This window comes from Hyperolius riggenbachi, chromosome 1, assembly GCF_040937935.1.
Source record: "Hyperolius riggenbachi isolate aHypRig1 chromosome 1, aHypRig1.pri, whole genome shotgun sequence".
Taxonomy (NCBI): domain Eukaryota; kingdom Metazoa; phylum Chordata; class Amphibia; order Anura; family Hyperoliidae; genus Hyperolius; species Hyperolius riggenbachi.
In genome coordinates, this window is record NC_090646.1 from 300,057,798 (window position 1) to 300,081,697 (window position 23,900).

Here is a 23,900-nt window from a genome sequence, read left to right on the forward strand (position 1 = left end):
TCATGTTTCATGAGGGGCTAGAATTCCAGGATAGTATAAATACCCCCCAAATGACCCCATTTTGGAAAGAAGACATCCCAAAGTATTCACTGAGAGGCATAGTGAGTTCATAGAAGATATTATTTTTTGTCACAAGTAAGCGGAAAATGACACTTTGTGAGAAAAAAAAAAAAAAAAAAAAAGTTTCCATTTCTTCTAACTTGCACCCAAAAAAAATGAAATCTGCCACAGACTCACCATACCCCTCTCTGAATACCTTGAAGGGTCTACTTTCCAAAATGGGGTCATTTGTGGGGTGTGTTTACTGTCCTGACATTTTGGGGGGTGCAAAATTGTAAGCACCCCTGTAAAGCCTAAAGGTGCTCATTGGACTTTGGACCCCTTAGCGCAGTTAGGCTGCAAAAAAAGTGCCACACATGTGGTATTGCCGTACTCAGGAGAAGTAGTATAATGTGTTTTGGGGTGTATTTTTACACATACCCATGCTGGGTGGGAGAAATATCTCTGTAAATGACAATTTGTTAATTTTTTTTACACACAATTGTCCATTTACAGAGATATTTCTCCCACTCAGCATGGGTATGTGTAAAAATACACCACAAAACACATTATACTACTTCTCCTGAGTACGGCGATACCACATGTGTGGCACTTTTTTGCACCCTAACTGCGCTAAAGGGCCCAAAGTCCAATGAGTACCTTTAGGATTTCACAGGTCATTTTGAGAAATTTCGTTTCAAGACTACTCCTCACGGTTTAGGGCCCCTAAAATGCCAGGGCAGTATAGGAACCCCACAAATGACCCCATTTTAGAAAGAAGACACCCCAAGGTATTCCGTTAGGAGTATGGTGAGTTCATAGAAGATTTTTTTTTTTGTCAAAAGTTAGCGGAAAATTGATTTTTATTGTTTTTTTTCACAAAGTGTCATTTTCCACTAACTTGTGACAAAAAATAAAATCTTCTATGAACTCACCATACTCCTAACGGAATACCTTGGGGTGTCTTCTTTCTAAAATGGGGTCATTTGTGGGGTTCCTATACTGTCCTGGCATTTTAGGGGCCCTAAACCGTGAGGAGTAGTCTGGAAACGAAATTCCGCAAAATGACCTGTGAAATCCTAAAGGTGCTCATTGGACTTTGGGCCCTTTAGCGCAGTTAGGGTGCAAAAAAGTGCCACACATGTGGTATCGCCGTACTCGGGAGAAGTAGTACAATGTGTTTTGGGGTGTATTTTTACACATACCCATGCTGGGTGGGAGAAATAACTCTGTAAATATACAATTGTGTGTAAAAAAATCAAAAGATTGTCATTTACAGAGGTATTTCTCCCACCCAGCATGGGTATGTGTAAAAATACACCCCAAAACACATTGTACTACTTCTCCCGAGTACGGCAATACCACATGTGTGACACTTTTTTGCACCCTAACTGCGCTAAAGGGCCCAAAGTCCAATGAGTACTTTTAGGATTTCACAGGTCATTTTGCGGAATTTGATTTCCAGACTACTCCTCACGGTTTAGGGCCCCTAAAATGCCAGGGCAGTATAGGAACCCCACAAATGACCCCATTTTAGAAAGAAGACACCCCAAGGTATTCCGTTAGGAGTATGGTGAGTTCATAGAAGTTTTTATTTTTTTTGTCACAAGTTAGCGGAAATTGATTTTAATTGTTTTTTTCACAAAGTGTCATTTTCCGCTAACTTGTGACAAAAAATAAAATCTTCTATGAACTCACCATACTCCTAACGGAACACCTTGGGGTGTCTTCTTTCTAAAATGGGGTCATTTGTGGGGTTCCTATACTGCCCTGGCATTTTAGGGGCCCTAAACCGTGAGGAGTAGTCTGGAAATCAAATTCCGCAAAATGACCTGTGAAATCCTAAAGGTACTCATTGGACTTTGGGCCCTTTAGCGCAGTTAGGGTGCAAAAAAGTGCCACACATGTGGTATCGCCGTACTCGGGAGAAGTAGTACAATGTGTTTTGGGGTGTATTTTTACACATACCCATGCTGGGTGGGAGAAATACCTCTGTAAATGGCAATCTTTTGATTTTTTTACACACAATTGTCCATTTACAGAGGTATTTCTCCCACCCAGCATGGGAATGTGTAAAAATACACCCCAAAACACATTGTACTACTTCTCCCGAGTACGGCAATACCGCATGTGTGGCACTTTTTTGCACCCTAACTGCGCTAAAGGGCCCAAAGTCCAATGAGTACCTTTAGGATTTCACAGGTCATTTTGCGGAATTTGATTTCCAGACTACTCCTCACGGTTTAGGGCCCCTAAAATGCCAGGGCAGTATAGGAACCCCACAAATGACCCCATTTTAGAAAGAAGACACCCCAAGGTATTCCGTTAGGAGTATGGTGAGTTCATAGAAGTTTTTATTTTTTTGTCACAAGTTAGCGGAAATTGATTTTAATTGTTTTTTTCACAAAGTGTCATTTTCCGCTAACTTGTGACAAAAAATAAAATCTTCTATGAACTCACCATACTCCTAACGGAACACCTTGGGGTGTCTTCTTTCTAAAATGGGGTCATTTGTGGGGTTCCTATACTGCCCTGGCATTTTAGGGGCCCTAAACCGTGAGGAGTAGTCTGGAAATCAAATTCCGCAAAATGACCTGTGAAATCCTAAAGGTACTCATTGGACTTTGGGCCCTTTAGCGCAGTTAGGGTGCAAAAAAGTGCCACACATGTGCTATTGCCGTACTCGGGAGAAGTAGTACAATGTGTTTTGGGGTGTATTTTTACACATACCCATGCTGGGTGGGAGAAATACCTCTGTAAATGGACAATTGTGTGTAAAAAAATCAAAAGATTGCCATTTACAGAGGTATTTCTCCCACCCAGCATGGGTATGTGTAAAAATACACCCCAAAACACATTGTACTACTTCTCCCGAGTACGGCGATACCACATGTGTGGCACTTTTTTGCACCCTAACTGCGCTAAGGGGCCCAGAGTCCAATGAGTACCTTTAGGCTTTACAGGGGTGCTCACAATTTAGCACCCCGCCCACTTGCCAGGACAGTTAACAAACCCCACAAATGACCCCATTTTGGAAAGAATACACAACAAGGTATTCCATGAGGGTTATGGTGAGGTCATTGAAAATCTTATTTTTTGTCACAAGTAAACGGAAAATGACACTTTGTTAGAAAAAAAAATAAAAAAAAAATTCTGCTAACTTGTGACAAAAACTAAAATCTTTTATGAACTCACCGTGCACCTCACATAATACTTTAGGGTGTCCTCTTTCCAAAATGGGGTCATTTGTGAAGTCTGTCCTGGCATTTTAGGGTCTCTGCAATCATTACATGTATGGCCAGTATTAGGAGTTTCTGCTATACTCCTTATATTGGGTATACGGGTAATGCACTCTGGGCTGAAAGGAAAAATGAACGGCAAACATACCTTGCTCCACATCAATGGCAGATCTTCCTCCACATCAATGGCAGTGATAACCTCAGGAGAGAGACACCCCGTGCCACCCTGCACTCAGGGTGAGCCACCAACTTATGTGACTGGGCCTCAGAACTTTAGTATACAGCATTATGCCTGTAGGATACAGCAATATGCCTGCCAATAGAGATGACTCTGTGTGGCATTAAAGCATCATCATAGGCCCAAATCACATATAAACCGGGGGTGTCCACACTCAAGGGAAATTCAAACATGCCGTCTTATATCGCCAACCCAGGACAGATCAGCAATATCAAGCATGGAAACCGATCCTTCTTGCCACTTTTATGCTTACCCGTTTGGTTTTCAAGCTTATCTCTCCTCTCCCTGTGACAATGTACGAAAGACCACTGAGTGTGTGCCTACTCCTGTGTCTGGAGTTCCCTAGGTTCTAATAGTGTACCTGCTCGTGGTACCTCTCAAAACACGGCCCTACACATAGGCCAGGCTGGTCAGGACAGCGGGGACAATAATAAACGGTGTCAGTCCTTGTTCCAGCCCTGCTGCAGACACGGCAACGTTTTCTTCGGATGCGTTGACCTGGGGCACACGGAAGCTGATAGGCGTAATGCCTTCCATGCAGTCGGCTAGTTGCATCTGGGGGGGGGGGGGGGGCTGGCACCTCCTGGATACAGGATGTCCAGAACGATCTGTTCCTGAAATTGAAGGAAAGATCCAGTTCTCCCAGCCTTACTGTAGAGAACAAAGCTGTTGTAAACTGCCAATTGAATCAGATAAAAAGACACTTTCTTATACCAGCGTCTTGTTTTCCGGGAAATTAAATAGGGCGCTAACCTCTGGTCATTGAAGTCCACCCCTCCCATGTTGACATTATATTCGTGGACGACAAGGGGCTTTTCAATGACCTTAGTTGCCCATTGAATTTGGACTGTCGTGTCTGTGTGAATGGTGGACAGAAAGTAAACGTCCCTCTTGTCCCTCCATTTCACCGCGAGCAGGTCTTCAGTACGCAAGGTGGCCCTCTGCCCCCGTTGAAGTCTGGTGGTAATGAGCCGTTGGGGGAAGCCCTGGCGACTAGGCCGCGCAGTGCCACAGCATCGGATTCCTTCTAACTTTAAGTGCTGAAAGAGGGCCACACTTGTGTAATAATTGTCCACAAAAAGATGGTACCCCTTCTGGAACAAGGGTGACACCAAGTCCCACACAACCTTTCCACTGCTCCCCAGGTAGTCAGGGCATCCGACCGGCTTCAATTTTGAGTCTTTTCCCTCATAGACCCTAAAACGACATGTATAGCCTGTGGCCCTTTCACAGAGCTTATACAGTTTCACCCCATACCGGGCGCGCTTGCTTGGGATGTACTGTTTGATGCCAAGGCGCCCGGTAAAGCGTAAGAGGGACTCGTCTACGCAGATGTTCTGTTCAGGGATATAAGCATCTGCAAATGTTGATGACAGGTGGTCTATGAGGGGCCGAATTTTGTGGAGCCGGTCATAAGCAGGGTGGCCCTTTTCATGACAGGTTTTGTCGTCGTTGAAGTGCAGGAAGCGCAGGATGGACTCAAATCGTGTCCTGGACATGGCAGCAGGGTACAAGGGAACATGATTTACTGGGTTCGTAGACCAATACGACCGCAGTACATTCTGTTTCATTAGTCCCAAGTGAAGGATAAGGGCCAAAAAGATTTTAATGTCGGAAACTTGGACTGGTTTCCACCCGAAAGGCTGGGCATACATGCTCTCCGGGTGCTCGGTGATGAATTGTGTGGCTTTACGGTTGGTCTCAACCACAATTAAGTCCAGGAGAACCTGGGTGATGAACAGCTGCAAAAAGTCTAGGGCCGTTCCTAGATGAGCTGTCGCCACCTGGACTCCAGACTGGGCGGTGAAAGGGGGCACTACGGGTGCGGCGGAATCAGGGGATTGCCAATCTGGTTGTGCCAGCACCTCTGGGAGTCTATGGGTACTACGGGCCCGTCTTCTTATTGGTGGCTGCGATGGGGGTACTACTGCACTTGCCACCGTACCAGTTTCAACTTCCATGCTGACGCTCACCACTTCGCCAGGGTCTACGGAAGCACTGGCACTAAGTCCAGGAGATGCTGCGCTGCTGGTGCCTGCCTCACCAAGAAAACTATCATCAGCGCTAGCACCACCCTGCTGCCCTTGAGGCAGATCCTGCGCCACCTGCGGTCTAACGACTTGGGGTCTGGTACGCCTGGCTCTAGCCGGGACCATAGCCTCGTCATCACTTTCGGTCAAGGAACCACTGCTTTCTACAGGTTCAAATTCGGACCCGGAAGATTCGACGGATGATTCTTCCCAAAAGAACTCATCCGACTGGTCCATGTACCTGTATACCTCGTCATCGGAAAGCCCCCTTCTTGCCATTGTGGATTACTAAATTTATGGGGGTTTCCTCCGAGACTACCCAGAAAAAAAGAGCACCTACCTAGCAAAAAGGGAGTATTTGAGAGGTATTGGGGTTGGTGGGAAGTGGGGTCTCAGAGGCAATCAAACAATCACGGGACAATCAAATACAATTACAGCACAATCGAATCCAATCACAGCACAATCAAATCTGATGCACTCGGAAGGTGATGGGGGGAGGGTGGGATTGGGTGTGGCGGGAAGTGGGGTCTCAGGCAATCAAACAATCACGGGGCAATCGAAGTCGATCACGGGACAATCAAATACAATTACAGCACAATTGACTCCAATCACAGCACAAGCAAATCTGATGCACTCGGAAGGTGGTGGGGGGGGGGGGGGGGGGGGGGAGGGGGGGTTGGGTGTGGGGGGGGGGAGGGGGGGGTTGGGTGTGGTGGGAAGTGGGGTCTCAGGCAATCAAACAATCACGGGGCAATCGAAGCCGATCACGGGACAATCAAATACAATTACAGCACAATCGAATACAAGCGCAGCACAAGCAAATCTGATGCACTCGGAAGGTGATGGGGGGAGGGTGGGATTGGGTGTGGCGGGAAGTGGGGTCTCAGGCAATCAAACAATCACGGGGCAATCGAAGTCGATCACGGGACAATCAAATACAATTACAGCACAATCGACTCCAATCACAGCACAAGCAAATCTGATGCACTCGGAAGGTGGGGGGGGGGGGGGGGGGGAGGGTGGGGTTGGGTGTGGTGGGGGGGAGGGTGGGGTTGGGTGTGGTGGGAAGTGGGGTCTCAGGCAATCAAACAATCACGAGGCAATCGAAGCCGATCACGGGACAATCAAATACAATTACAGCACAATCGAATACAAGCGCAGCACAATCGAATACAAGCGCAGCACAGTCAAATACAATGCACTTGGACGGTGATTAGGGGGGGGGGGGGGTCTGAGGGCGATTTGAGGGGGTGGGGGGTTGATCAGGAGCCTGCACGGGGCAGACTGAGTCCTGATCTGATGAGAGGCAGACACAGGGGGTTACTGATCGCAGATCAGTTAGTGATCGCTGGGGAGGACAGATGTAAACAAAGAGCAGGGGATGTAATCAGGCGGGGGGTATGAGGGCAATCGAGGGCCTGGGCAGGTGATCGGTTACCCCCGCGGGGCAGTTAGGGTCTGCTCTGATGGGTGGGGGTGCTAAGGGGTGATGGACAGGTGATAGACAGGTGATCAGAGGGGGATCAGGGGATAAGGTAGCTGTATACAGATGTATACAGTATACAGGGGGGTAGTCTGGGATGGGGTCTGGGGGTGATCTAAAGGTAGGGGGGGGGGATCAGGGGTGATTAGGTGGCAGTTAGGGACCTAAACTAAAGGGCAGCGTCGCTAGTTAGTGGCAGGTGGGGGGGGTGGGGGTTTTGCAGGGGTGCAAGGGTGCTGGCAGGGGTCTGCTGGGGTGATCAGGGGGGGGGGTATGAAGGCTGGGGTGGGAGATCAGGGACTCTGAGCAAAAAAAAACAATGTGTGCTGGATACTCACAAAGTGGTTCCTCCTCGCTGGTGGTCTCTGCAACAATGAGACCACGAGGCGAGGAGGAAGCACGTATAAGGCACTTTGTTTACCTAACAAAGTGCCTTATACTCCCTGATTGGCTCGTTCTGCGGATTCCTCCGCTCGCCGGCTCTGCTAAGTGGCCGGCGAGCGGAGACAAAATGCCCATGTAACGATCCCGGGCGGAGGATCGCGTCACGGATGACGCGATCGCTCCGCCCATGCCCTTAGAAGGACCGCCGCCTCTGTGGGTGAGCCGGTCCTTCAGGGCTTCACTTCCCGGCCGCCTCTGTGCGTTAGGCGGTCGGGAAGTGGTTAATGCTGCGTACGGTGATGAGGTGCTGCGTGCAATTGAGGTAGATAGTATGCACGATTTTGCAGCAATAAGCGAGTGCAAACGTGCTTGACACAGCAGCAATATAAAATGAGGTAAGTGCTCAGTGCTGACAGGGGATGTGTAACAATCAGTGTGACCCCAAAAGGGGACACCTATTACTGTTAATTTATAAAAAGTGCATGAAAAAGCGTTATGACTTCCTGTATTTTTCAATGTATAAGACGCTCCGGAATATAAGACGCACCTAGGTTTAGAGGGCAAAAACCAGGGGAAAAAATATACTAAATTTGATGCGTCTATATTCCAGGAGCGTCTTTTAGATGTTCTCCCCAGTTGGTATCCTCCTGTGTCCCTTTCTGTCCCCAGGCGTCCCCTTCTGTCCCCCTGTGTCCTCTTCTGCCCCCAGGTGTCCCCTTCTGTCCTCCCAGATGCCCCCTTCTGTCCTCTCACATGCCCCCTTCTGTCCCCAGGTGTCCCATTCTGTCCCCAGGTGTCCCATTCCATGCTCCCAGGTGTCCCCCATTCTGTCCACAGGTGTCCCCAGGTCCCCCCTTCTGTCCTCCCAGTCCCCCCCCCCCCATCTATTCCGGCCGTATTTCAATTTTCAGATGTTGACAAAGTTTGGAATACAGGAAATGTTATCCCTAACATCATAAAATTAGAAGAAACATTGAATTATACCACAATGACCAGACCATACAGCAGCGCTATAAAAATGCCCTAAAGAGCAGACATTTGTAATCAGCTTTGCTGACTGAGCACTGGCTACCTCTGCATGTCCCAACTTTACTCCTAAGTGCCCCCGCTTGCTTTCGATATGCCCCCGCTACAAATAGCAGCTTGTGTAGTGTATAGTATAAGTGTATAGCTGACATCTTCTCACCGGCAGGCTCTTACCTCTCCAGCAGCGCCCGCGGGGATAGCCGACCTCTTCACCACCGCACTTCTCGCTCTAGTGACCGTGGCTTGTACTGACGCGTCATCAATACAAGCCGCGGTCACTAGAGCGAGAAGTGCGGTGGTGAAGAGGTCGGCTATCCCCGGGGGCGCTGCTGGAGAGGTAAGAGCCTGCCGGGGAGAAGATAAGACGCAGGGACTTTTTCTCCCCATTTTTGGGGAGAAAAAGTGCGTCTTATATGGCGGAAAATACGGTAGTGCAAATAACCAGTAGTGAAGGAGTTAATAGAGAACGCTGAAGTCTGAGAGGTTATAGCACCAGAGTGAAAGTAAAGAGCGAGGAACAGCACACATGAAAGGCTTACCCAAAAGAATGCTTGGCATGTGTGCAGAGTCTCATCCTGATCTGGCTGCTGTTTTCAATACATCTGCGTTATGACTGACCAGTCAGAAGCAGCAAAGCCAGGCAGCATGTGAATCACTGATGATTTGTGACTGAGCAGCATGCAGAGGGGAAGCAGCATCTGCTTGGGGGGAGGGAGGGAGAAAGACACTCAGGCCACTTCTCCCCCCATGGCTCCCCTGAGGCTCATTGGATAGGGAGGGACTGTCTACACATTTTTGTCTACAAAACTTTTGTATGATTCCTTATCGGTGGCTGAGCAGTTGCAGTCATTACAACAACTGTACAAAGAGCAGTAAGCGTTTTCTCTCTGAACCCATCTCTAAGGAAAGCAAAAGAAACTTTTTTTTTGCCCTGGACTGCCGCCTTCTAGGAAGCTCTGTGCTCCAAGCCACTGCCTGTACTGTTTGCGTTTTGAGATGCCTTTAAAGAAGTGTCAGTTAAACATAAAACAGCTGTGAGCTGTTTGCTGTGCAGTTCTTTCTGTATTCCCACCCACCTGAGCATCCAGTTCTGTGCATCAGCAGTTATGCAAGTCTACCTGTCATGAAATAAATCGTCATTTCTTTATATGTGGGACTCTAGATTCCCTACATTGTTAATCCTCCTTCAAAATTGGAATCTAGAATTTGAATGAAATATATTTTTAAATGCTTACTATTTGCCATTTGCAAATCTGGGACAATATGCTGCCTGTTTTTTTCTGCATTTTAGCAAGTAAATTGTGGAGAAAAATAATGAGTATTTTGTGTTTAAATAGTGTATGGGAAATTTACTTTATGTCTTAAACATGTGAATATTTTCTTATTCAAAGTGTGGCACAGAAAACCAAGGAGGCAAAACATATGACATTGATTTCAATTTACTTGCATGCCCTGATGCCAGATGGCACTACCAAACAAATGATAACTGGCTCAACAGAAACATATCTGGTGCAGCATACAATGTAACTATTATTGCTTCTAATCAAGTTGAAAAGTCTCCTCCATGGTCTTTAATTATTCAAGAAGATTTTACAGGTAAGTAAAGTTTAACTGATATATCTTATATTAATATTATTTATTTTGACATTCTATTATGCAAAATTAATATGTGTGTTCTACTGTACACGCTAATGATTTGCAATATTGTGTAAATATTGTAGTCACATGGCTTTTTTGCCACATAAGTGATCTATATAAAATATAAAGTTAACAATTTCTCAGTATCAGCATTGGTTTGCTAAGTAAGGACAGGTCTTGTTTGAATAACCTGCTCATCTCACAAAAAATAGGAGATTAGTATATAATGAAGTCCCAATTACCGTCCTTGTCTAACGAGGAGGTGGAATACATGACATAAACTAAAACTGGCAATGTCTCAATCTCCGACGGGTAAGGCACCGGGTCCTGAAGGCTTTCCACCGGAGTATTATAAACAGTATATGAACATGTTATGCCCACACCTTTTGAGGGCATACAACTCTATTGCAGACCCTGAACAACCCACATCCTTCCCGGATGACATGCTACTTTTCCATATCACAGTTATACATAAAACTGGCAAGGATGCCTCACTCTTTTCTAGCTACTGCCCCATATCCTTACTTAATTTTGATATAAAACTCTATGCAAAGATATTGGCCAATAGATTGTCGCCCTATATTGCAAAGCTGATACACTATGACCAGGTGGGTTTTATTCCCACCTGTGAAGCTAGGGACAATACTGTTAGGACGATTGGGGTGGTGCACTGGGCACGATCAAAGGCTTTACCTATGAAGCTCTTATCAACAGATGCGGAGAAGGCCTTCGACCGTGTCCAGTGGGACTTTATACGGTCCACCCTGGAACATGTTGGTTTACGTAACTCAATGCTTAGCTATATTATGGCCCTATATACGAGCCCCTCATCTCGCATTAAGGTAAACGGGGAGCTATCAGAGCCTTCTAGGATCTCAAATGGGACGCGGCAGGGGTGCCCGCACTCCCCGTTTATCTTTGTGCTCACCTTGGAGCCTCTTTTGTGCTCCATAAGAGCAGGCGGAGATATCCAGGGACTTAGGTTACCTTCTGCGGAACACAAAATTGCTACATACGCAGACGATTTATTATTCTATATAACGAATCCACATATTTCTCTTCCTAGCTTATTAAAATAATTTTTGAAGTATGGTGAACTATCCAATTTCAAGATTAATTATAGTAAGTGTGAGGCTTTGGGCTTGATTCACAAAGCAGTGGTAAATGTTAGCACGCTTGTGAAAAGCCCCCCTTCACGCCTAAACTCAGTTTAGGCGTGATAAAATCAACTCGCGCGCAAAGTCCCATGCGCAAAACTTTTCACGCGCACAGCATGGTGCGCGCGAAATGTCGCACCGCAATGCGACTTTAACATCGCATCCGATGCACCTATAAGGTTGCGACGTTTCGCGTGCACCGCGCTATGTGCGCAAAGTTTTGCGCGCCGGACTTTGCACACAATCTTATTGTCAAAGCGGTGCTAACCTACTTAGCACCCTGCTTATCACGCCCAAAGGTGCTAAGTAGGTTAGCACGGCTTTGTGAATCAAGCCCTTTGAGTGTTAACCTGGTGAAAAGGGTGCTTGAGGGAAATTTCCCATTTAAAAGGGCACCGAAAACATTGACATATCTGGGTATAAAGATACCTAATGACCTTTCTGAAATATTCTCGCTTAACTACTGTATAAACCAAAGCTTGATAAGGCTAAGGCTGATTTAAAGAGGTGGGATGTGGCAAAGTTCAGCTGGTTTGGCCTCAGGCCCGTCAGTGGAGTCATAGTTGTCCCCCCCTGATGGCAGCCCTGCCTAATGGAAGAAAATATCTACAGTATATTAGCACATAAGGCCTCAATTGCCACCCACATACAGGAACCGGGATATAAATTGCCTACGCATTGGTATCGCACCTGGATAGACTCCATAGGATGCACTCAAATATTAGCCCACTGTGCTGGCGTTGCGGCAATGATACGGGGACGCTGGTACATGTTTTCTGGAGCTGTCTAGCCCTAGCTGTTTTCTGGGGAACGATCTGATATATTATGTCTAAAACTACTGGGATAGATCCCTCTCCTGACCCGGCCTATTATTTACTTCATAGTACATCTACAAGTTTGAGAAATTATAAAAAATCTCTGTCTAAACATTTGATCAATGCGGCTCAACTACTCATAGCTCGCCACTGGAAGTCTACAAGGGCTCCCTGTCTTGGAGAATGGTTAAGGAAGGTACATTATATTAGGAATATGGAAAATTTAACTCAGTCTATACGTGATAATAATATGCATCTAGAGCATAGCGCGCCACAGTGAGAAATGGCTGTGGCCATGCCGTGTAAAGTGGGCGTGGTCATAGGTGGGGCCAAATGTACTTGAACATAGCAGTGGCGTAACTTAAATATATTCAATAGGCAGTATTTCACATATATAAGCCCCTCACCTGGCTTTTGTCTTGCCTTTGGCTGGCTGGCCTGTGTGCTGTACTCGGCTGGTGGTGATGCTGTGCTGGCCTGGCTGGTGTTGATGCTGTGCTGGCCTGGCTGGTGGTGATGCTGTGCTGCCGTGGCTGGTGGTGATGCTGTGCCGGCCTGGCTGGTGGTGATGCTGTGCCGGCCTGGCTGAGGGTGACACTGTGCCGTCCTGGCTGGCGGTGATGTTGAGCCGGCCTGGCTTTGCTAGGTGGCTTGCTGGGGCTTTGCTGGGCTGGGCAATTTGCTGGGGCATTTTGGGGGGCTTTGCTGGGCTGGGGGCTTTACTAGGCTTTGCTTGGCTGTATGCTTTGCTGGGCTGGGGCCAGGAGGCTTTGCTAGGCTGGGGGGGTGGCTTTGCTGAGGGCTGTGCTTTGCTGGGCTGGGGCCCTGGGGCTTTGCTTGGCTGTAGATAGGTAGCTTCCCTCAGCATAGGTTAGATAGGCAGCTTCCCCAGTATAGATTATATAGGCAGCTTCCCCCAGTGTAGGTTAGATTGGCAACTTCCCCCAGTGTAGATTATATAAGCAACTTCCCCCAGTGTAGATTATATAGGCAACTTCCCCCAGTGTAGATTATATAGGCAACTTCCCCCAGTGTAGATTATATAGGCAGCTCCCCCAGTGTAGGTTAGATAGGTAGGTTTCCCCAGTATAGGTTAGATAGGCAGCTTCCCCCAGTGTAGGTTAGATAGGCAGCTTCCCCCAGTATAGATTATATAGGCAGCTTGCCCCAGTGCACGTTAGATAGGCAGCTTCCCCCAGTATAGATTAGATAGGCAGCTTCCGCCAGTATAGGTTAGATAGGCAGCTTCCCCCAGTATAGATTATATAGGCAGTTTCCCCCAATGTAGATTATATAGGCAGCTTCCCCCAGTATAGGTTATATAGGTAGGTTCCCCCAGCGTAGGTTAGATAGGTAGGTTCCACCAGTATAGGTTAGATAGGTAGGTTCCCCCAGCGTAGATTAGATAGGTAGGTTCCCCCAGCGTAGGTTAGATAGGTAGGTTCCTCCAGTATCTGTTATATAGGTATCTTCCCCCAGTGTAGATTAGATAGGTAGGTTCCCATAGTATAGGTTAGATAGGTAGGTTCCCCCAGTATAGATTAGATAGGTAGATTCCCCCAGTATAGATTAGACAGGTAGGTTCCAGGGGCGTAGCTAGAACTCATGGGCCCCATAGCAAAATTTTGATTGCCCCCCCCCCCCAAAAAAAAGAAAATGTATATATATAATATGTATATATATATATATATATATATATATATATATATATATATATGTATATATATAATTTTAGGCACCTTTGTGTCCCTGAAATGCCCACACAACTTCCTGGCCTGCTTCAGGACGTCCTCTAAGCCTGGGTACTTTGACACAAATCTTTGAATGACTAGATTGAGCACATGTGCCATGCAGGGTACATGTGTCAGCTTTCTCAAATTCAAAGCGGAAAGGAGACTGCTGCCGTTGTCACACACCACGTTGCCGATCTCCAGCTGGTGCGGGGTCAGCCACTGATCCACCTGTTTGTTAAGAGCAGCCAAGAGAGCTGGTCCAGTGTGACTCTCCGCTTTGAGGCAAGACATGTCTAAGATGGCGTGACACCGTCGTACCTGGCATGCAGCATAGGCCCTGGGGAGCTGGGACTGTGTAGCTGGAGAGGAGATTGCAGCACCAGTAGAGTTGAACTGCCACTCAGCCAAGGAGGAGGAGGATGATGACAGCAAAGAGGATGTAGAAGGAGAAGAGGAGGTGGCAGGAGGCCTCCCTGCAAGCCGTGGAGGTGTCACAAGTTGGTCCGCTGCACAGCCACGTACTCCCTGCTTGCCATCGGTCACCAGGTTGACCCAATGGGCTGTGTAAGTAATGTAGCAGCCCTGACCGTGCTTGGCAGATCAGGCATCCGTGGTCAGGTGGACCCTTGACCCAACGCTGTGTGCCAGAGATGACACCACTTACCTCTCCACTTCACCGTACAGTTTTGGTATTGCCTTTTTAGAGAAATAATTGCAGCCTGGTATCTTCCACTGCGGTGTCCCAATGGCCACAAATTTACGGAAGGCCTCAGAGTCAACCAGCTGGTATGGTAACAGCTGGCGAGCTAACAGTTCCGCCACGCCAGCTGTCAGACTCCGGGCAAGGGCGTGACTGGCAGAAATTGGCTTCTTCCGCTCAAAGATTTTCTTCATGGACACCTGGCTGGCTGCTGTGGGCAGAGGAGCAGGAACCGCTCAATTGCATAGGAGGAGTGAAGGAGGGTGGCTGTGAAGGTGCAAGGGAGAAAGCGGCTGAAGATGCTGCACCTGAAGAAGGAAGAGTAGAAGGAGGACGGCTTTTCTTTTGTGTGCATCTTTTGCTCAGGTGCTCTTCCCATTGCAGTTTGTGCCATTTCTCCATGTGCCTTCGTAAGGCACTTGTCCCTACGTGAGTGTTGGCCTTTCCACGGCTCAATTTTTGGAGGCAGAGAGAACAGATGGAATTGCTCCGATCTGAGGCAGACACTCTAAAAAAATTCCAAACCGCTCAGCCCCCCTGGGGTGATGGCACTATGGTGGCTTCAGCAGCTGACGTTGAAGGGCATGTTGGCTGGCTGTACATAGGTGACGATACATGGCGCCGGACACTGCCACTAGCTGTTTCTGACAACGAGCTCCCCCTGCTTCTTTCAGGAACTCGTCTCCTCCTACTCCTCTCTGACTCCCTCTCTGAACTGTCCCCTTGATCATCTTGTCTCTTAGGAACCCATGTGAGATCCGTATCATCATAATCATCCTGCCCAGCTTCGCTTGCCTCAGACACCTCCACAAATGCACCAACAGCAGGTACTTCATCATCCTCCTCCTCACATGTTACGTCCATAGTGTTGCCACCTAACTCAGACATATGAGGTGGTGTAACTTGCTTAGCGCTTTCATCTGGTTGTAACAATAATGGCTGTGAATCAGTTAATTCCCCACCAATTAACTCCTGCGAAGTGTCAAATGCAGCAGGACAGGCACAGTGACACTGCATGCGCTCAACTCACATAGATAGGTGGGTGCACTGTGAACAACAGGTACGTATATGTAGTAATGGGTATTACAATGTGCACCTGTCACACACAGACAGGTAGCGGACAGGCACAGTGACACTGCGTGCGCTCACGTAGGTAGGTGGGTGCACTGAACACAACAGGTATATGCAGTGATGGGTATTACAATGTGCACCTGTCACACACAGACAGGTAGCGGACAGGCAGAGTGACACTGCGTGCGGTCAACTCACGTAGGTAGGTGGGTGCACTGTGAACAACAGGTAGGTAGGTATATGCAGTGATGGGTATTACAATGTGCACCTGTCACACACAGACAGGTAGCGGACAGGCACAGTGACACTGCGTGCGCTCAACTCACGTAGGTAGGTGGGTGCACTGTGAACAACAGGCTGATATATATATTCAGTGATGGGTATTACAATGTGTACCTGTCACACACAGACAGGTAGCGGAAAGGCACAGTGACCCTGCGTGCGCTCAGCTCACGTAGGTGGGTGGGTGCACTGTGAACAACAGGTAGGTAGGTATATGCAGTACTGGGTATTACAATGTGCACCTGTCACACACACAGGTAGTCACTGAATGTGCTGGGCCTGGCAGTGGCACACACACAGTATGAATTATCAAGGCTGTCTATGCAACACAAGTGTCAGTGGGACACACACACACACACAAAAATAGATCACAAGAACAAGATTAGCTCTCAAAAGAGCTGTTGTGGGGTGCTATTTTAGCAATAAGAATAAGCAAGGACAGGGGCGTAGGAATAGGCCCTGCAGCCCCTGCGCCCGCAGGGGGGCCCGGCCCCCCCCTGGGGCCCGCTTGGGGCCGTTTTGTGGGTGCTGGAGGGGTGGCAGCATGAGGGGAAAGCCTTGCCCACAGTCGGCGGGGAGAGGGGTAGTTCCCCCCTCTCCCTCACCTCGGGGCTCTCCCCTCTGTGCTCCCCTCCAGCTCTTTAGTGTGTGGGGCTGTGGGCAGCGGGCAGCGAGCGGCGGGCAGATACATACCTGCTTCCGTGCGTTCCATCGACGACTTCTCCCTCTAGCGGCTGACGTCACTTCCGGAAGTGACGTCAGCCGCTAGAGGGAGAAGTCTCCGATGGAACGCACGGAAGCAGGTATGTATCTGCCCGCCGCTCGCTGCCCGCTGCCCACAGCCCCACACACTAAAGAGCTGGAGGGGAGCACAGAGGGGAGAGCCCCGAGGTGAGGGAGAGGGGGGAACTACCCCTCTCCCCGCCGACTGTGGGCAAGGCTTTCCCCTCATGCTGCCACCCCTCCAGCACCCACAAAACGGCCGCGAGCGGGCCCCGGGGGGGGGGGGGGGGGCCCGCTCAGAAAATCTGCAGGGGGGCCCGGTGGGGCCTAGTTACGCCCCTGAGCAAGGAGCAAGCTAAGAAGCCTACAAGAGCCCAACTAATCTTTTCCTATGAGAGTCTGCAGCAGCAGCAGCAGCAGCTGTCCCTTCTCTATTTACTGCAGGCACACGAGTGAGTAAAATGGCCGGCGATGCCTGCCTTATATAAGGGGGGAGTGGCTCCAGGAGGGAGTGTAGCCTGATTGGCTACAATGTGCCTGCTGACTGTGATATAGAGGGTCAAAGTTGATCCTCATGGTGCATCACGGGGCGAACCGAACTTCCGGTAAAGTTTGCGATTCTCCGCGATTGCGAACCCCCGGAAGTTCGCAGGGAACCGTTCGCCAGCGAACTGTTCAGGCCATCTCTACTTATAGCTAACATGGTACAATACTCTACTGCTACTAACAAATCTCAGCACTATCCACACAAATTGCATGACTTTACAACAAAACAGCATTTGCTCGCTTTAAGGCTCCCTGCACACTGCAAATCCGTTTTGAGATTCCGATTCCATTTCCGTTTCCGATTTGCAATTCCGATTTTCCATGAATTCAATCAACAGAAAAAAGGAGGAAAAAACGCAGCAAGCAGTAACGATTAAAAATCAGAATCAGATGTAAAAACTGATTAAGAATCGAAATCAGAATCGAAATCACATGCAGTGTGCAGGGAGCCTAAGAGTTAATAATTGATAGTGGACTGTTAAGTGTGCTTGCACTGAAACCTTCTGAATCCTCTTAAACTTTGCATACACATTGTATTCTTCAAGCTATTTTTCTATTTTTATGCTGCAGCATTGAATATATTATTGATTTCTGGAGGTAAGGTAATTGGATATACAGTAGATACCATATTTTTTTAGTTGTGGCCATAACTATATTACTGTAATCTGTCAAGAGAGTGGTAACTGTAGCAGTGCAATATGTAGTTTTAATACGGTTTTTGTAACTGTGAGAGAATTGTTGTTGTTTTTTATAAGAGATTTTTGTTTACTCTAATTTATAGTTACGGGTTAATATCGAAGACCACAGGTCTAACTGCTTTCTGTGGGTAGACAACCATTTTTTCCTATTACTTGCTATTTGTAGCTGGGGGCTGGGCCATCTGTTATTTTGCCGTATGCCTCTGGTGCCCAAATTACCTGTAATAGCCGCTAATTGCAATTAAAAGTAATTACATAGGTGCCTATGTCGGCACCCTAATTATGAAAGGATACAGTTAGGCATTGGCAGGGAGGTTCTTAGGGTTAGGCATCGTCCTGGAAGGAGGGGTTGTGTTTAGGTATTGGTGGGAGTATAATTTAAAGCGGAATGAAACCCAGCATTTCTACTTAGCTCTAATAGATTATTTACAGCATATTATATACAATACAACCAGCATTTTTTTTTACTAGAACTGCATTCAAAGGGTTAACACAGGCTTTAGAAGCTTCCCTGCCTGCAGAGCTGGCAGCTTCTGAACTTTACATAATGTTATCTTGTGTTTAATTGTATCAAGTGAAAAATGTAAACAAAGCTGTTAGGAATTCACCTGGAGGTTCCCGCAATGCGACCGCTCCTGATGAGAGTTGCGTCGGGACCTCCACTTCCGCATGTCAACGGCCATCCTCCGCTGGTGATGCGTGCACTGGGGATCGTTCTGCGCATCCTGGTGGGCGGCTGTCTCGCTCCTCTCGGCCACAGTATGGTCTGAGGCGGCGACAGAGGTAGTGTGAGCTGACAGTTTAGTCAGCTGACAGGGGTTATTTAATAAATATAAAATATGAATACTGTCCCTGGCCGGAATTGAACCCTGGTCTCTCACACCAGAGGCGATACCTTTAACCAGTATGCTTTGGCTAATATACAACCAGGAGGTTTTGTTAGTCAGCTGAGTAGTTAACCAACTAACATGTATTGCTATCTATCCGACCTGCTTACGGCTTCAGAGTTTAAAAATAATTTAGGCCATCAATTTTTTAAACGAAAGAATGGAATGTACAAATGCAATGATTGTTCCATATGTTCATTGGTTGAGGTCACTGATAAATTCACAAACTCATCAAGAACAAAAACATATGATATTAGACATGCAATGACCTGTAAAACTAAAAACGTGATATATCAGTTGACCTGCCCATGCGGGAAATTTTATGTAGGTAAAACTAAAAGAGAAATGAGATCACGTATCCAGGAACATGTAAGAAATATAACTGACGCAGGGAAAGAGGAAAATGCAGAAAAAGAAAAAACTCCAGTTGCTCTGCATTTCTTAGAATATCATAACTCAGATCCCTCTAGTCTGAAGGTGAAGGCTATTTATCACTTAAACCCCAGTACTAGATATATGAACACAGATGTGCAATTATATAAAAAGGAAAGTTATTGGATCTATGTCTTAGATACACTGAGCCCAAAAGGCCTAAATACAGATTTAAATCTTAAAGTATTTCTATAGTAGGGATATGCTGTGTACTACGATATATACATATATTTTTTATTTTCTGGTTTTATGTGCTGTATTGGGTTTTTGAGTTGCGGGCTCTCGGCTCTCTTGGTGGGCGGGGTTGGAGGGGAGATAGGCGGGTAAAATTGCTTGTTCCAGTCTAAAGGTCTCCTCCATTAAGATGTTTATAGTCAAATTTTGATTGATACCTATAATAATTGAGTGACGGATGAAATATGGGTAATTTACCTAATTGTGGTCAGTAATGATAAGGTTATGTGATATGAGAGTACCTGGGATGATACATATGTATTAGTGTAGTGAATATCTGGGCCTATTTAACAAGCTAGGAAAGCATTTTTGAATTTTACAGGCAAAGAAATATATGGCCATGGGATGGTGTAAAATAATTCCAATGGAACATTTATTCTTGAGCAGGAATGCAATAAGAAAGATTCCCACAAGATGGTGCTAAATCCCCATGATGGGAAAAATACATGTGTTAAATCAACTGACCATTAGATGGCGATATGCTCCAGACGTCACGGATTTTGGCTATAAATACGGAACCTATGCGGAATTACGTAATATACGCTCTGACGAAGCTCCGGGGGCGGGGCGAAATGCATTAGCGCGATTCACAAACACATCCGCACGCCAAGCCGCCATGCCAGTGTGGTAACTGCATCACTGAACTTTTCAAAGCAGTCTGGGCCCAGCAAACAGCTATGGAGGCGCACAGTGCAGTACAAAGTTGATAAGTATAAAACTCAATCCTATACCTGTGGACATTTATCTCTGCATAGGTCCCTGTTGCGAGTGGACAGGTAGACAAGCGCTTTGCTATTGAATATTATTCCTACGTATAGGACTGAAAACACTTCTTTATATGTATGATGCAGATGATATACCTACAATATATATGCTGTGAACCACGAGGATTATACAGATGGCTTTTAAAATAAGGAGGCCTAACTAGATGGTGGCTACCATGAACACTGTTGTTGCAACGAAGATATCTGTGATGCAATTCAAAGTGCAGTTTCTGCTATAGATCTGGAATCCTATATCCATTATGTGGTGATTTTTTAGAAAGCATGCTTACAACTTTTTTTGATGGTACCGCAGTTTTTTTTTCAGGGACAGTTGAGTTTTCCTCATGGTCTACTAATGTATAGTAGGACCCTAGCTGGTTGTTCCCTATAGGGTTTAATAGGCCCAAGCAGTTTATGCTATTATTGTAATGATATTTCTATGTACCATTTAGGCTGGCGGCAGTATATCTATGATCATATTGGTCCCTAATTTTTGCCTCTGTGAGAGTATTATTTTGTTCACCTGGTCAAATCCCGTTCCGGGAGGACTCAGGATACCTCACGTTACTTACAGGAGGCTCAGTGGAGTACCACTATGGTCTATGATAGGAATGGCGGGGTTTTTTCCCTCATTATGGAATTGGTGATACAGGTGCACTCCATGTTTGGCTTGGCACTCACTGATATATGCTAATATTAGCTTTACTATTTCTGAATAAAATATTTTTCTATTTTTGCAATATGTGTATGGCAAGGAATTTTTTTCTATGCTAATAGTGTGCGACATATACTGGTTTGGTAGTTGGAGGTTTTTTGTCGATGGTTCATGTTACCAGTGTCTGCACCTGTTTTACTGCAAGCAGGATTATACCTGAATTGAATTCTGATAATAAGTGTTTTTGAAGTAACATGTATTGCTACCTGTGTCAGCTGATCTCTTCAGCTGACACTTAAACAGGATTATTGCCTGTGTGTGATTGGCTGCTGTGTGCATGTGGTCGACCACTGATTGGTTGCATTAAGTATTTAAACCTGCTGAGTGCTTCCTGTGATTGCCCGTGATAGCTTTGGCTGTTTGCTTTTGCTGAGTGTGAAATACTGCTTATTGATTACCTGTGAACCGACCTCTGCCTGGAATCTGACTACGCTTTGCCTGCCGCCTGAACCGACCTTCTGCCTGATACCTGACTACTCTCTGATCTCTGCCCGGACCGACCTAGGATTACCTGACCTTGATTTCGCCTGCTCCTTGTGTACTTCGATACTTCTGATTGTACGTGTATTACCTCAGATTGTTACTGGACTCTGCTTATCTCCTGTTAGGTTCTGGTGAGTTAAATAGTTCACTCTACGTTCAGCTCCTATACCTTGCACCTACAAGGCCTGGGTGTAACCGAAGTCGGGCAGGTGTTTTTTACTCACCTCCCGTTCAAGCGCGGGCGCTACATAGGGTGAAGAAGGTGGGGATAGATTGGGGCATAGGAGCTGAACTGTGAGCTGATAACTTGCCAAGCCTGACATTACAAAAGCCTTCTCTCCCACTTCTGGATCCCCTGAACAAGGTCAGACAAGCATAAATGCTTTCTGATGCTTTCTGATTAAGTTAGAGGATGAATAAAGCAGTTATAAATAAAATGCAAAGTCAGCTCTCAGAGTAAAATAAGTGTACTTTAGGAACGTATAATTTCTAAATGGATAATAATACTTATGCACAAAAGCAAATATGCTAACCGTATGGCATATAAAAGGTAGGAAAACAATTATGTCAGGGTTTTATACTGCTTTAAGATTAGGCATCAGGAGAGAGGGCTCCTGTGTTATTAGGTTAGGTTAAGCTATAGTAGAACATCCTCAAAATTACCGATATTTTACATCGGTAATTTTACCAATATTCCACTAGTTGCTTTTTCCGGCGTCCAAATTACCCTTTTTAAATGTACGTCACATAAATGTGTAGGTTACGGTGATGATATTTGATTCTGAGAAAAGGTGGGTTTTTGCTACAGTGCATATTTTTCACCTTGAACTAAGTAAATAATAAAGAACAATGTAATGGTAAAAATTAGGGAGACAAGTTTAACGTGGAACTCTACACATCTCTACTCTACCTGGTAGCCTAGTGGTTCCTCATATGCTTTCCGGCTAGTCTAGTGGTCCTCCATATGCTTCCATGGTCATCTAGTGGTTCCCCATATGCTTCACTATTGGTCACCCATATGTGTCCCTGGTGGTCTAGGGGTCCCCTATGCACTTCCCTGGTGGTCTAGTGGTCTCCCATACTTGTCGCTGGTGGTCTCTCCATACACTTCTCTGGTGATCTAGTGGTTACCCCAAATGCTTCCCTGGTAATCTGGTGGTCCTCTATCTCTTTCCACGATGTCTAGTGTTCACCTACACATCTACCTGATGTCTAAAGGTTCCCTATATGTTTCCCTGGTGTTTAGTGGTCCCCTATACATTGCCATGGTGTCTAGAGGTTCCCTATACATTTCCCTAATGTGTAGTGTCCTCTATCCATATCCCTTTCCCTAGTTTCTAGGTGTCCCCATATGCTTCTCCTATATGTTTCCTAGTGTCTAGTGTGTTCCCTATACACTTGTATGGTGTCTGGTAGGTCACTTCCCATATATTTCCCTGGTGTCTAGTGGGTCTTCATAAGCTTCCCTGGTGTCTAGAAGTCTCACCTTCACCCCTATATGCAGGAATCATAGGTGTTAGGGCCTGATCATAGTTAATAAATCAGCCCGCTAAACAGATGTGTCTGGGCAGTGAACAATAAAAAGAAATAAACTTTTTTTTTTTTTGCTATATAATTGTAGGTGCACAAGAAAGATAAGGCATGACAGCTATTATATTTATTATTATTATTATTATTAATAATAATAATAATAAAAGGCTTTTATCACAATGTAATAAATCAGCTTCTCAGTTTTATATCCAAAGATTATTACAAGGGTATGTTCATTTATAACAGATTGCTTTAAACAATTCATTCATATTTTTTAAGAAATCAGTTTTGAAAGAGTCGAAAAAATGGGAAAACAATTAACAATGGAGTGGAAAAAAGAGGCAAGAAAACATTCTTACTGCACTGAGTGGAAACTTTCTGCAAATAATGGAATCATTTTTGGCAACCTGACTAGAAATGAGAGCAATCAAACAAACCTATTCACAGGTAAGTGAGATAAATAATTGTATCTATAGTCCTCATCCTATAAGACTTTCCTAAAATATCAGTTTTATGTTGTGTTTAAAAGCTAAAAATCTAAATTTTTGAAGTGAAGTGAATCACTGTTATAGATCTCTCACACACACAAAGATCTTGAACTATTGACCTTTCTTATCAGCACCCTGCTCTAAAGCTATGTACAAATGTTGGATGCAATTTGTGTAGCGCAGGCAATTTTAGACTGCCTTGGGCGATAATTTAGTGTATGTACAGGAGCCCCCTCCTCCCCCATGTCAATGGCCTATTGATTCCTGAGTACAATGTTAACCCACTCATCCTGCCTGGCAGAAGCTACTCTGTTGTGCGCCATGCATGCATTGTCTCTCTCCACTACATAGTAACAGATAAATTGCTAGCCTCAGAGCAAGTGATGCATCTGTACAGAACTCTTCTCCAAACTGTCGCACGAGGAATTGTGTCTCAATCCCAGCAGGCAACACTAATTTGACGTGTGAACATAGCATTAGAAGTATCTCTCTACTGTGCCAGAGTTGTATGGCCTATAATTTCAAGTTCACATTGTGGGGTATATTCTCTAAACTGCGGTGAGCA

General features: G+C 46.0%; 1 protein-coding gene across 5 annotated transcripts in view; it reads left to right on the top strand.

Moving 5' to 3' along the window:
• Nucleotides 1-23,900, top strand: part of IL12RB1 (interleukin 12 receptor subunit beta 1) — a 485,568-nt gene that overhangs the window by 335,995 nt on the left and 125,673 nt on the right. For 4 of the 5 annotated variants that reach the window (XM_068233781.1, XM_068233782.1, XM_068233779.1 and 1 more), the window contains 2 exons: nucleotides 9,831-10,035; nucleotides 23,127-23,294. In XM_068233781.1, coding sequence (XP_068089882.1) covers nucleotides 9,831-10,035; nucleotides 23,127-23,294 — 373 coding nt within the window. The remainder of the gene's footprint in view (nucleotides 1-9,830; nucleotides 10,036-23,126; nucleotides 23,295-23,900) is intronic. The other variant, XM_068233783.1, reaches the window with a different exon arrangement.